Genomic DNA, 13,243 nt, shown 5'->3' on the forward strand with positions numbered 1-13,243 from the left:
TGGCCTCCCTACTATAGCAAAGCTACTGTTAAACTTGAAAGGGTGCAAAAAAAATTTACAAGAATGTTGCTGGGTTTAAGCTATAGGGAAGAGGCCGAAGGGTGCCCTGATAAAGGTTTATAAAATCATGAGGGTCATGGATAGGGTGAATAGTCAAGGACATTTTTCCAACGTAGGGGAGTCCAAAACTAGAGGGCATAAGTTGATGGTAAGAGGGGAAAGAAACAAAAGGGGCCAGAGGATGATGCGTGAATGGAGCGAGTGGTGGAGACAGGTACAATTACAAGATTTAAAACTCAGCTGGATGGGTATATGAATAAGAAAGATTTAGAGGGGCATGGGCCAAATGCTGGTAAATGGAACTAGAGTAATTTAGGATATCTGGTCAGCATGGATGAGTCGGACTGCAGGGTCTGTTTCTGTGCTGTACAACTCTATTACTGTATCAGATCAATGAGATTTTAATAAAAGCTGAAGAGAAACATTCCAAGGTCTAATACAATTACTTTGGTTGATGACTGGTTATCAATAAATGGCTTTAACTCAATTTTCTGAAACATTCGTAATTCATTAAAACATTGCAGCTCTGAAGGACCACAAACTTAACAAAATATTTATCACCTAATATGGGGAAAGAACAAAATAAAAGCTGCAGAAGGAATGGATTTGAAAATGAAATACTTCCTCATATATTAAGTCATGGTTTATTTGTCATGAACCCAAAGATTTATTATAATAAGATGCTGGATGCAGTGAAAGATAAAGTTCCAAAACATGGATGGAAAGCAATGATGGACTACACTTTAGGGCTATGGATGGTAATCTCTGGAAATCTGACCCAATATTTGTAAATGATAAAATATGGGGTGGCAGATGATATCATCAGGTTCTAAGATAATGATGTATTATTGGAGAAGGCATGGAATGTAAAATGTCAACATCTTGTACCCTTACGTACTGATTGGCAAAATTAAGGTCAGTAACATTCATTTCTTTGAATTTGAGGCAAGTGCATGGAGCAAATAACCCCATCTAATTATAGCTTGCTGACTTTCTTACAGATCATAAACTATAAAATTTAATGGGTATCAAAATCATCAATGCTTCTATCTTGAGACAAGAACTACTTTTATGGACACTATAACTATTGATTATATGTCTTACTTAAAATAGCACACTGCTTACAATGGCTTCATTTTAGAACTTAGACATTAAGATGTTAATAAAGTTGTTTATGTATTTTATAGATTGTTCAGTAGGGGAAAAGTAACCCATCTGGTTTTAGTTGTTTTTCACTCGTTGACAGGATGAGGGCGCCGTTCATTAGGCAGCATTTATTGCCCATTGCTAATTGCCCAGAGGACAGTTAGGAGTCAACTTCATTGTTGTGGGTCTCGAGTTACATGTACGCCAGACCAGGTAAGGATGGCAGTTGCCTTCCCTAAAGGGCACTAGTGAACCAAATGGGTTTATCCTGACAGTCAACAATGAAGTCAGTCATCATTAGATTCTTAATTCCAGATATTTACTGAATTCAAATTCCACCTTCTGCCTTGGCAGGATTCGAACCCAGGTCTCCAGATCATTATCTGGGTCTCTAGACTCTGGATTAACAGTCAGGTGATAGCACCACTTGGCCATTGCCTCCCACCTACTTTCTCTAAGTCAATTTTAATATAAATCCCAGCTCTTTAGTAATTTTTTTTTTAAATTTTGGTATCTTCCGACTTTTATTATGCCAATGTGATGTCAAGGCCGAATTTGAATTTCATGGATGAACCATGTGAATATTCAAAACATTATTTAGAAAGGCTTTGTTTTGCTGCCTCATAATCATTGACACTCACAATTATTGGATAGTCCATTTTTATTGGTGTGTCAACTGCTTGAGATGAGAAAAACTGCCACGTCTTCTTCATCTAGCCTAGGAATAAAATTAGTGATTTTAAATATTTTAGTCCTTAAAATGGAGTTAGGTGAGGGCCCCTCATCACAGCTGCCTTCAATGAAATTATCCTTTTTCATTAATGTGGTCTCAATTGGAATTCACTTTGTCATTCCAGTTTCTTTCTCCTTTGTCCTTTGTCCTTTTCTAGAATTGTCCCTCCTGTCCTCTTTCTGTCCCCCTCGTTCTTCGATTCCTGAAATTTTACTTTCACTGTTTTTCTTTTGGAATTCTAATTCTAATCTCTGTTGTTCCCATTTCTCAGTTTCCACCTAGAATTAGAGAGATGTACAGCATGGAAATAGGCCCTTCAGTCCAATTTGTCCATGCCAACCAGATATCTTAATCTAGTCCCGTTTGTCAGCATTTGGCCCATAGCCCTCTAAACCCTTCCTATTCACATACCCATCCAGATGCCTTTTAAATGTTGCTATTGTACCAGCCTCTACCACCTCTGCTGACAGCTTATTCCACAGACGCACCACGCTTTGCGTGAAAAAAATGCCCCTTAGGTCTCTTACATTGTTCCCCTCTCACTTAAAACCTATGCCCTTAAGTTTTGTACTCATACCCTAGATAAGATGGCCTTGGCTATTCATCCTATCCATGACCCTCATGATTTTATAAACCTCTATTAAGGTCAACTTTCAGCCTCCGACTGAATAGGGCAGTCTATTCAGTCTCTCACTAGATCTCAAACCCTCCAACCCTGGCAACATCCTAGCAAATCTTTTCTGAATCTTTTCAAGGTCACAACATTGTTCCTATTAACACCTCCAAATATTCATCATCAATTTCTGTTTTCTTGACATTACCGTTAACTGCCTATTTTCCACCTTTGTCACGACAACACCTTCCAAGTCTTTCCTCAGTTAGCTCGTCTTGTTCTATGAAAACATCAACTTCAAACAAACATTTTAGCTTACATATTAGGAACCCATTAAAATCTATTTTGCATTTTTCTTCAAGTTATCAAAACTTTGTTTCTTCGTCCCAATTTTTTCAAAAGTCTTTTAGAACATATCAGTCTAGTATGCAATGAAAAGAGATGAAAGTTTATCTCATTTTCTTAAACATTCAGCCCACAACCCCCACAGTGATCACAGCATAGATTTATAATTCTATTCCACTTCAACTAAAACATAACTCATCAGGGTCAAATGAGGGAGTCACTTACAAGGTTTACCTCAGTGAAAGATAAAAGGAATTTTATTACTAACCCGCCGAAAAAGTGACAAACACACACAAAAACAGGTATTAAGTTTAAAGAGGAGCGTCCAGTACAAAAGTGAAGATCAAGAACAGTCAGCCTTTTTAAAAATATCCTTGAGTCCTTAACATTTTATGTTTAACCTGCAATCACGATCATTTATCAGATTTACTTATCCTCAACGGTAGCGAAATTTGTAGATATCCTTCAGTTCTTGGTAAATGTGCTTTATCACTTAGCATCGTCTTCAGAGAAAGACAGGGAGAGAGAATAATCTTTTTAGTTCTGCTACTCAAAATCTATATTGACCTCCCTCTGCCCTGAAAGTTAGGACCTGAAGTATATACACTGTGTATGCCTATGTCTAGCTTCGTTGAATGTTTCCAAGCGACATAATTTGCTGGTAACTTCCATCCCAATACGTGAAACCTCCAAGCAGGTGTGAATTAAATGGGAGATGCAGCTCTGAATTACAATGACATTTTATCACAATATTAATTCCAGTTCAAATTAAGTATTTATTTTTGCTTTCATCAGCATGGTTCAACCTGGTCAAATGGACACTAGTTATTTTGAACCAGTGTTTGTCCTTCCTGAAAATTGTTTTGGTCCATGAAACATTGTTTTAAAACCAGATGATGGAGGTCAAAAATCAAGTAATTTCATAACACCATCATAACATGTCCTCCTCTTAATCCCATCTGTGCATCCCAATCTTAATTTCATTTCCTACATGATTGTTTCAATATAATTTACTTTAACACCCTTTTCTGTTTGTGGATTGTGCCTCAGAGTCTAATTGGTCAAGAAGCTTCCCTACAATTTGGCGTGGACACCAAATTCAAACATCTCCACTAACAAGCCTGGCACAAGTCTGTGCATCATCGCTTATTTAGTTCTAACATTGTTGCCCTACATTTCCAGAATTAAAAGTGGTTATCAAACAGATTATATCTCCAATTAGGAATTTAATGCTTCACATCTTTGTTTGCTGCAGAAAAAGATCCAAAATGCATAGATAAACATAGTATGCTGCACAAGAATATCTAATAATGATATTCAAACATGGTTGCTTTGTAGAACTTACATATTTTGCTGGTACAACAGCCATTACATTTCATGTCAATGATAGAATTTGTTTGAATGGGTATGTTACTAATTAAAACATTATCCCTTTTGTGATGTGAAAAGATAGTTGCTCTGTAAGCAAAATTACAATGGACCTCACCTCGCTTCACCCTGTTAATAGGAAGTATGTAAAATAACTGGTCACCATTCTCCTCTTTCCTAAGTGATCTACTTTCACTATTTGAATCTCACAACATGCAGCTAATATTTGGACATCTTCTAGGGATTACAGGACCTCTCTGACATACCCAAACACCAATTTACCTGTTTAAACCATATAATCCAACAAAATTTAGGTGTGAGTACGATTTTTATTTGTGCACCATCTGTTTGGGCGTTTCATATTAGACCCAGTTATAACCAAGGGGATGCAGTAAATATCCTCAGTCCTACTGCAACCAGCCAGATATGAGCTTTCTATTCATTCCTATAGTATGACAACGATGGCCTGATATAAATTATGCCAGCTTTAAGGCTATTTTAACACAATTTTCTGTTCCTACACAAAAACACCACAAACATTTTTTTTTCCCCATTTGCGTGTGTTATAAACTTATTGCCCAAAGGTCCTGACAGCCATTTGTCAGCCAATCTTCCACCTAGTAAAAACAGTCTACCTTCTTGTGTGACAATCTTCTTTGCATACAAGAGTTGATGATTTGTTCTTAGAAAACAAGTTGTATAGTTGCCTTATGGTTTAATGGGCTAAAAAGTGGACCGCTCCATCAATGTTTACTTTCACTGGTTTCTAAGAATCTGCATGTTTGCAAGTTCACATGATGACCTTTATAAGATGGGAATAGAATTATTATGCTCCCTGTTAGATCCTATCCGGAAATCAGGCAGGAGATGAAATAATGCAACGGCAGACTCCACGGTGTAGCATGAAATGCAACAAGTCTCCTCAGCATCCCAAGTATCCTGACATAGATCAGACATCTCAGGTTGCGAAAAGTGGGTGTTACGCACTAGAGTTCCAATGCCACGCACTCTCTCATCCATGTACTCCTTCCCACTGATGCCACCACTACAATCCTAACATCCAATTCACATGCTGAATAACGTGGTCACTGCTGTCAGCATGCTGAAAGAAACATTATCTCAAAAGGAGATCTAACAGCATTCAGTAGCAAATAGCATACCAAACATGATGCATAAACTGTGTGTTAAGCATAACAAAAAGAAATACAAAGCTATACTGACACGCTAAGCACACAGATTGTTCGTAAATTGCTACATTAATAGCTGAACTATTAATTATTAATTTGTTAAGCTTGAGCTAATCAGGAATATGATTACTATCACACATATTGACAGCTTGAAGTATAATACATGCGTACGACATGCGAGGCATTCAATTAAATAGTATACGGTATGCAAAGGGACATTGCTGTTTTGAAATAACAGAAAAGCTGAATTTTAATTGTTACCTAACATCTGAGGAAAAGAAAGAATTTCTATGTTTCTTGATCATCTTTAAAGCAATACACAAAGTATTTTTAAAAATTGTGTTAGAACAACTATGTGCTAATGTTAAGATAGAATAAAAAGGAAGTGCAGGCATAAGAGGAGAATCTTTATGGCTGTAACCCTAATTTTACTCTTTTCAGTGCTGCCATTAGACAGAATTCCTGTGCTCTCAATGCTTCTGGTCTCAAAAAAATGGAATCACAAACACAATCACAAAAGATCAGTCAAAACTCCAGAATATGTAATAAAAATAAAATTGGACTTCTTCCGTCACTTTAACAATTGTCCCAATAAAAATACAGCTTAAATTACATGGTACAGCACCTTAGTTATAAAACAGCACATGCTCCATCATACTGCAAGGTACCTACAATTGAAAATGAAAAACAATGTATACAGCAGACACTTCCTGTCCAACATCTGATGCATCAAACTCTGTTCTTAAATGATAAGTTTGTATCATGCCAGTATTATGCAATTTTGTACAAAACTTTGGTTGATTAGATCCAACTGTGTACTCATCAAATAGCAAATCAGAAACATAAAAAGTATGAAACAATGAAGAAATTTATCCCAAAGCATCTGGTAATTGTAGCAATCTTACTGTTATGCTAACAAATCAGCCCGTTAGACTAGGATTGAACTGGGGTGAAGGAGTCCCTGTCCTGGGAGTCCAGGTATTTAATCAACTCCCACTTCTCTCCTTAACCTTTACATCATGCTAGCTTTAAGAAATGTCAGAGGCTACTCTCACTACCAATACAGAAATATTTTTAAAGAATAAAATTGAAATCATTTTTATTTTTGTATTTCATCTTTTATGGCTATAAATGAGATATTACAGGTAGAAGATAAATAATAGAAATTACTTACAGATTTTCAACTTAAAAGAAACCAAAAATGCTGTTATTTAAAGGAGGTTCAATACATCTCACATGTAGGCTGAGAAATGGGTCAGATCACAAATCATTGAGACAGGGTAAGGAGTATGGAGCTGGACAGCAGAACATGTGAGAGAATGGAGTTTGGAATCTGGAAGCAATAACACAAATAATCTTGATCTACGATGTATCCTCATCTGCATGAGCCAGTAACAAGATGAGCTAAAATGCCTAAGATGGCTGACAAAAAAAATTAACAGAAAAAATCTGCACTATTTCTAGAAACATCTTCCTTGCATCACCTCACTTTTCTTACCATTATACCGCAGCCCCTGGTTTCCCCCACCCCCCAAAATCAAAAAATGTTGTTGACATCAGGTCAATTAAAGAACAGGAACTGATCCTTTTTTGTACACTGGCTTGTATAAGGTTCTGAGCAGGAACTGAGTCTAAGTGTGTGGAGAACAAAATCAAGGAGTTTGATAGCCAACCTTTATCCCGCAGGATTATTTTCAGTTAGGCTTGGTTGCTTGAACGGAGAAATATTCCCAGCTCAGAAAGTAATTTCAGGAAAAAGAATGTATGTTCAATCAAGTCAGTGCTCGATAATAGAATATGATCTGACTATTTACCATTCAACTCCAGCAGAAATTACAACCTGATCAGGCACAACAGTTGGCAATTAAACTTTTCTTAGCCTGTATTGAACTGCAAGGGCATAATACATAACAGTATCAAGAAAACCACCGACCAGGCGAGTCTAGAAAACTTTGATGTCAGGACACCAGAATTTACAATCTGCTATACCTCAAATATGTACAAAAAGTAAATTGGTTGCTCAGTTCGGGGTCATTATATTTTTGGCTACTTTCAACGTTTGACTACAATTCAAAAATAATTAATTGTCATTTAATCTTTAGATATTGTTGCTTATTTTACATCAGTTCCAACACATTTCAAAGTGTAGATACTATTTATACAGGATGCCTGTTTCGCCTGGAAATCAGTCAAAGTCTAGTTTCAGTCTTGCGATCCACAGAAACAAGTTGAGGTAAACATTCTACAGGTTATGATCATGGCTACATTATCAAGGGTATCAGGTAGTTAGGGAAGTGGATTTGAGGTCACAATCAGATCAGCTATGATCTTAGAAACTGGCAGGGCAGACTTGAGGGGTTGTGTGGCTTACTTATGCTCCTAATTCAAGCGTTTATACATTTTCATGCGTACGGAACAGAATTACATCAATTGCCAAGATAGGAACATATAGATTTCAATGTCATTGTTTATTACTCACTCCCGTCCCAGGCAATTAGATTTCATTGCTAGCCTAAAGCCCAAACCTGTCTAACACGAGCACACGTCAATTTCCATTTGTAGGGTTTTGATAGCACAATGTTTTGGTAGCTGCAGTGCACCACAAGGATTCAGTTCATTTACCTAGATATGGGACAGAAAATTCAAATCAATATCAAAGGAAACTTATGGATCACCAAGAGCTGCTCGTAATGCTGAATCCAAGGCAAATGAGAAAAAGATAATATGCAGTAACCCAATTTTAGAAGTATACTTTGATGTAATATTGCAACATTCGCAATTTCTGCCCTTGACCTTTTAAAGGGAGATTACCAATCAGTAGCCAACCAAAAGCAGCTTAGGTCGTGGATTCATGCCCACTGAGTAGCAGATTGTGATTTTACAGAACCATTTTACATTGAACCACTGTAACAGAGTCTTAGCCTATCTGTTGGATTGAAGTCCCAGAGATACACAAAAATTGTTCAAATGCACTATATTGTCTTGATCTATAAGAAAACGCATATCTGTGGCTACTGTGGATAAACTTCCAATACATAGAAAACAGCCCAAACATATCCAAAAAATAATTTCTAGTACAACTGCCACAAGTGTATTACAAGACACTAGTATTCAGTCCACTGATGTACATGTAAAAGCTTATGACAAATTTATAAAGAGAATGTTTTTTCTAACCTGCATTTTATATGCACTTTTATATTTTAGATGCGGTCAAAGCTATTGTATTTACAACTTAGCTTAAATATAATCCATGTATTACCCATAATGCACAACTTTAATATTTCATAATCAAGCTGACACAATAAAAGGCTATTAATAGAATACCATTAAGTTATGTTAAATTCTTTAATTTCTGAGACTGTTATATCCATACATCTAATATCTTAAACATTTTTCAACAAAATAGGCTTTTAATGGAAACAATGGTTGTTTAAGAGTTGTGGTGATACCCGCTGCTTTAAAATGTGGCTTTGTACAAACATGAATGTCGAAAGAGTCCTGGACACACCAAATAGTTATACATGTAGCTTGCATCCACATTACAGCAAACTAAGGTTAGTGGTCCAAAATACATCAGCCGTGTTCAGCATTTACTAGAGACAGCACAAAGGAAAAGTTGGCTCTGAAAGCAAGATAAACTCCATTGGCAGATGAAGACCAGAAAACAATACTGCACTGATCATTCCATCCTTTGTGTTTAGACTCTAATAAATAGCCCTGAGCTTTAATACTATTGCGAAGGGACAATAATTTAAAGGCCAAACCTGCAGCAAGTGTCTGTGTGATGTGCATATTCACAGCTTTAACTAAATGTGCCACACTGGTCTCAACAGTACTAATTTCAATAGATAATTCCTGACAACAAAGATTCTACTGTGTAGACAGTGGTTACGCGCAAGATTATTTGTGTTATCATACAACTTTTGTCCAACAAAACAATTAGTATTGGTTTACATTTACAGTATTAAGATTAATTGCTTTTTAATGGGAATTATTCTTTTTCCAGTACTTTGAGATCTACAAGATGCGTCTAGAAAAAAAATACTACAGTGGAGAATGAAGTAAGCTTGAATAGAGAGGGGTTAAATTCCAGATTAATTGCTGTAACTTTGTCCTTCTGGGGGCTGAGCGAGTTTTCCATTTTCTTTACACATCATTTGACGCCGAAGTTCCGTCAGAACAGCTTTGATACTATATGAATTCTGCCATTTAGCTAGGACTGATATGCTTTTTGGATCCACCTAGGAAAGACGCAAATATAAATTAAACAACTATCTGATTCTACATGTTTATTATTTTTTAATTTAAACATAGATAATTAAGTGAATTAGGCCATTAGCTTACAACTTTAAACAATTAGATTTCCACACGTACATTATATGTACTATGTGAGTATCCTATGAAGGAGACACTTGATCCTCCTCATTATGAGCAAGGATCTAGGAATTAATATTTGCCGTTGCCATTCACAGTATACAATAGGGAATAATTATTCTAAAAGGTACTGCACAAAATACATTTAAACCAGAAAAAAATCCTCATTATTCCCGCTCAACTGGTACATGATGCCCACACTAATGGTTAAATGTGCCAATGAAGAAAGATAAAACTACAAAAGCTAAATAGAATGCTTGGAGCAAAATGAGATATTAAAACATTTTAGTTGCATTAGGCACATTTGCAGCCTAAACACAAAGCATCTGTTTACTCCCAGTCATGATGTTCTGTTGCTAAAGAATGGCTCCATCTTGTGGCATAAACCTGACTCAATTCAAGCCAATATAACAAAGTGCGTAGCTGGATGAACACAGCAGGCCAAACAGCATCTCAGGAGCACAAAAGCTGACGTTTCAGGCCTAGGTCTAGGTCCGAAAAGTCAGCTTTTGTGCTCCTTGAGATGCTGCTTGGCCTGCTGTGTTCATCCAGCTACACACTTTGTTATCTTGGATTCTCTAGCGTCTGCAGTTCCCATTACTTCTAAGATAAGACAAAATGCAGTTTTCACAGACAACTTTTAAAAACTAAATACTTATGCCATTTTTAAAGTAACTGTGCACACAGACACACATATATTGGAGAATGAAGTATGCTTCTATACAGGAAGGAATGGATTCCAGATTAATTACTGTAACTTCGTCCTTCTGTGGACATTCATCTCTTCTCAAAGCACTGACTGCATTTTGGGCAATAGTTGTATTAGCTCAACTGGCTTCATTCTTGAAGTGTAAAATTAGAATTAAACTATGCAAGAGAACAATAATCCGGAATTCTATCCTCCAAAAGGTTTTTTGGTTTTTATTATTGAGATTGATAAGATTTTTGTTAGGCAAGGACATCAAGCGCCATTGTCAAAGATTTGTAAATAGAGTTAAGGGTACAAAACACCATGACCTAACAATTTCAGAACACTTCAACGGGCTGAATAGCCTACACCTATTATTATAAATGTATCAAATGCTACGTGACATGAAAACAGGCTGAATGGGCCAAATGGCCACCCTTAAGCGCTGCAAGAGCTTATAGAACACAGCCATGCTCTATCATAAGGTGAGGGTTTACTGGATTGATAGTGAATGCAAAACTTTGGTTAGTTTTCCTATTTATAATACATACTATTTACTCCAGTCATATCAACCTAATGTATTGGTCCTAGCTGAGAAAAGTGAAAACAGTACAGATCAAGAATAAAATTTGCATACTTTTGCTCTCCTATTGCTCTGCAAGTGACTAAGCCAGTGAGTACTGTACTTTGTTTTATGATGGTTTGCATATGCTTCATATAGAAAAATCAATGAAAATGTCTCAACAAAAACTAAGCCATTAGACAGGTGATGGGTCAAATTTTCAAATCACCTCAAAGAAAGCAATCACTGCACCACTGTGGTATTATAACAATGAGACCTCAGAAAAGTTAATCAAACTATTGTAATCATTGTGAACAAGCACAGCAATCAATGGTGGCAATTATAAACTTACCGTTCCATTGGAACTATTTACTCCATTCATATTTATTTTTGTTACAAATCTAACATGTGGAGCTACCTCTGGATATCTAGGACCACAGTCTATTTTAAGGCTGTATATTCGGTTTTCATAAATTGTCTGTAAAAAGAAGAGGGGTCATTTAGCAACATAATTTATAAAACCAAACATTTCAAAGCAAATTACTACTGCAAACACTGGAAACCTTAAATAAAGACAAATTGCTGGAAATACTCCATGGATGCTGCCAGGCCTGCTGAGACAGAAGGGTTAATGTTTTGAGTTGAATATGATGTCTTCAGAACCTGAGGGTAAGGCTGTCGAAGGCAAGAGGGGGAGAAAGGATAAAAGGGATAGCCTGGGATGGGGGCGAGGACTGGAGATTAAAACTCAAAGACACACTGGAACAAAAGGCAAAACTAGTGGCAATGGTCATAGCAACATGACAAAGCATTTGTCCAGAATGAGTCTAAGTACCAGAACAATGAGCAACTCTGTTTGGCAACAAAAACATTAAAAAAAAACTCAAAAAGAGACTCAAAAATAGCACATGGCAAACAAAAAATAAAATCAAAACAGAGGCGGAGTTCAATATTTGAAACTGTTGAACTCATTGTTGAGTCCAGGGGGCTGTAAATGACCTAATCGGAAGTGAGATGCAGTTTCTTGAGCCTGCACTGAGCAACACTGCAGTGGACTGAGCGCCAGTCGGTTACAAAAATATGACAAACTACCGAAAGCTTGGGTGATGTTTTCAGGGGGAGAGGGGGAGAGGGGGAGAGGGGGAGTGGGGGAGTGAAAGATTTCAGGTTAATGATCTCTCATCCACTTTTTCAGTCTAATAAAAGGTTGTCAACCTGAAATATTAACTATTGCTCTCTCTGTAGATGCTTCTTTGATCTGCTGAATATCACCAGTATATTCTTTTTCATTCTTGGATTAGATTAGATTATCTATAGTGTGGAAACAGGCCCTTCGGCCCAACAAGTCCACATCACCCCTTGAAGAATCCCACCCAGACCCAACCCCCTATACCCCACACACCCCTGAACACTATGGGCAATTTAGAATGGCCAGTCCACCTAGCCTGCACATCTTTGGACTGTGGGAGGAAACTGGAGCACCAGGAGGAAACCCACGCAGACATGGGGAGAATGTGCAAACTCCACACAGAGTCACCCAAGGCCGGAATTGAACCTGGGTCACTAGCGCTGAGGCAGCAGTGCTAACCACTGAGCCACCGTGCCGCCCACTACTAGGAAATAATTTGATAATTCCTTAGAGCATTGTGTAAATCATGTAAGCATGGTCACAAATCACTCAAATCTCATGCAGAAATGCAAAATTAATCGAAAAAACTACAGTGTTGCTGACCTTAACCTCGAGTGGACTATAACTCAAAGTGAGGAAATGCTGTTTTGATTATGCAACTTCCTTGTCTGGAGTACAAAGTTTAGTTTTGTTTACCAAGCCTCTAGAAACATATTCCCCCTGAAGATGCAAGTGTTTCTTCACCAAGTATCAGGGCTTAGGCAGCAAATTACAGAGACATAATTCAAACACTTGCTTGAGATTAGAAAGTTGAAGGTAATCTAATTGACGCTGATAATATGATTAAAATATACGACAGTTCCTCTATATCCAAATGATTTAGTGGGGTCACGATCTGAAAAGTAGAGTTGAGCCACTTACTAGCAAAACCAGGAAGCACTTTTTCACAAAGAGCAAGTGATTGAGCAAGTCAATTGATGAATAAATTTGTGTACAATAAAAGCATGAAGAGATATGGAATATAAAGACAGATTTATG

The 13,243-nt window shown here is 37.1% G+C and overlaps 1 protein-coding gene across 3 annotated transcripts in view; it reads right to left on the reverse strand.

Annotated features, from left to right (window-relative positions):
• Positions 1-5,972: 5,972 nt before the first annotated feature.
• Positions 5,973-13,243, reverse strand: part of LOC125461256 (ubiquitin-conjugating enzyme E2 variant 1-like) — a 96,130-nt gene continuing 88,859 nt past the window's right edge. For all 3 annotated transcript variants that reach the window (XM_059652826.1, XM_048549796.2, XM_048549798.1), the window contains 2 exons: positions 11,429-11,554; positions 5,973-9,693 (listed from right to left, as the gene is read on the reverse strand). In XM_059652826.1, coding sequence (XP_059508809.1) covers positions 9,547-9,693; positions 11,429-11,554 — 273 coding nt within the window. In that variant the 3' untranslated portion in view covers positions 5,973-9,546. The remainder of the gene's footprint in view (positions 9,694-11,428; positions 11,555-13,243) is intronic.

Source organism: Stegostoma tigrinum, chromosome 19 (genome assembly GCF_030684315.1).
Source record: "Stegostoma tigrinum isolate sSteTig4 chromosome 19, sSteTig4.hap1, whole genome shotgun sequence".
NCBI classification, from domain to species: Eukaryota; Metazoa; Chordata; class Chondrichthyes; order Orectolobiformes; family Stegostomatidae; genus Stegostoma; species Stegostoma tigrinum.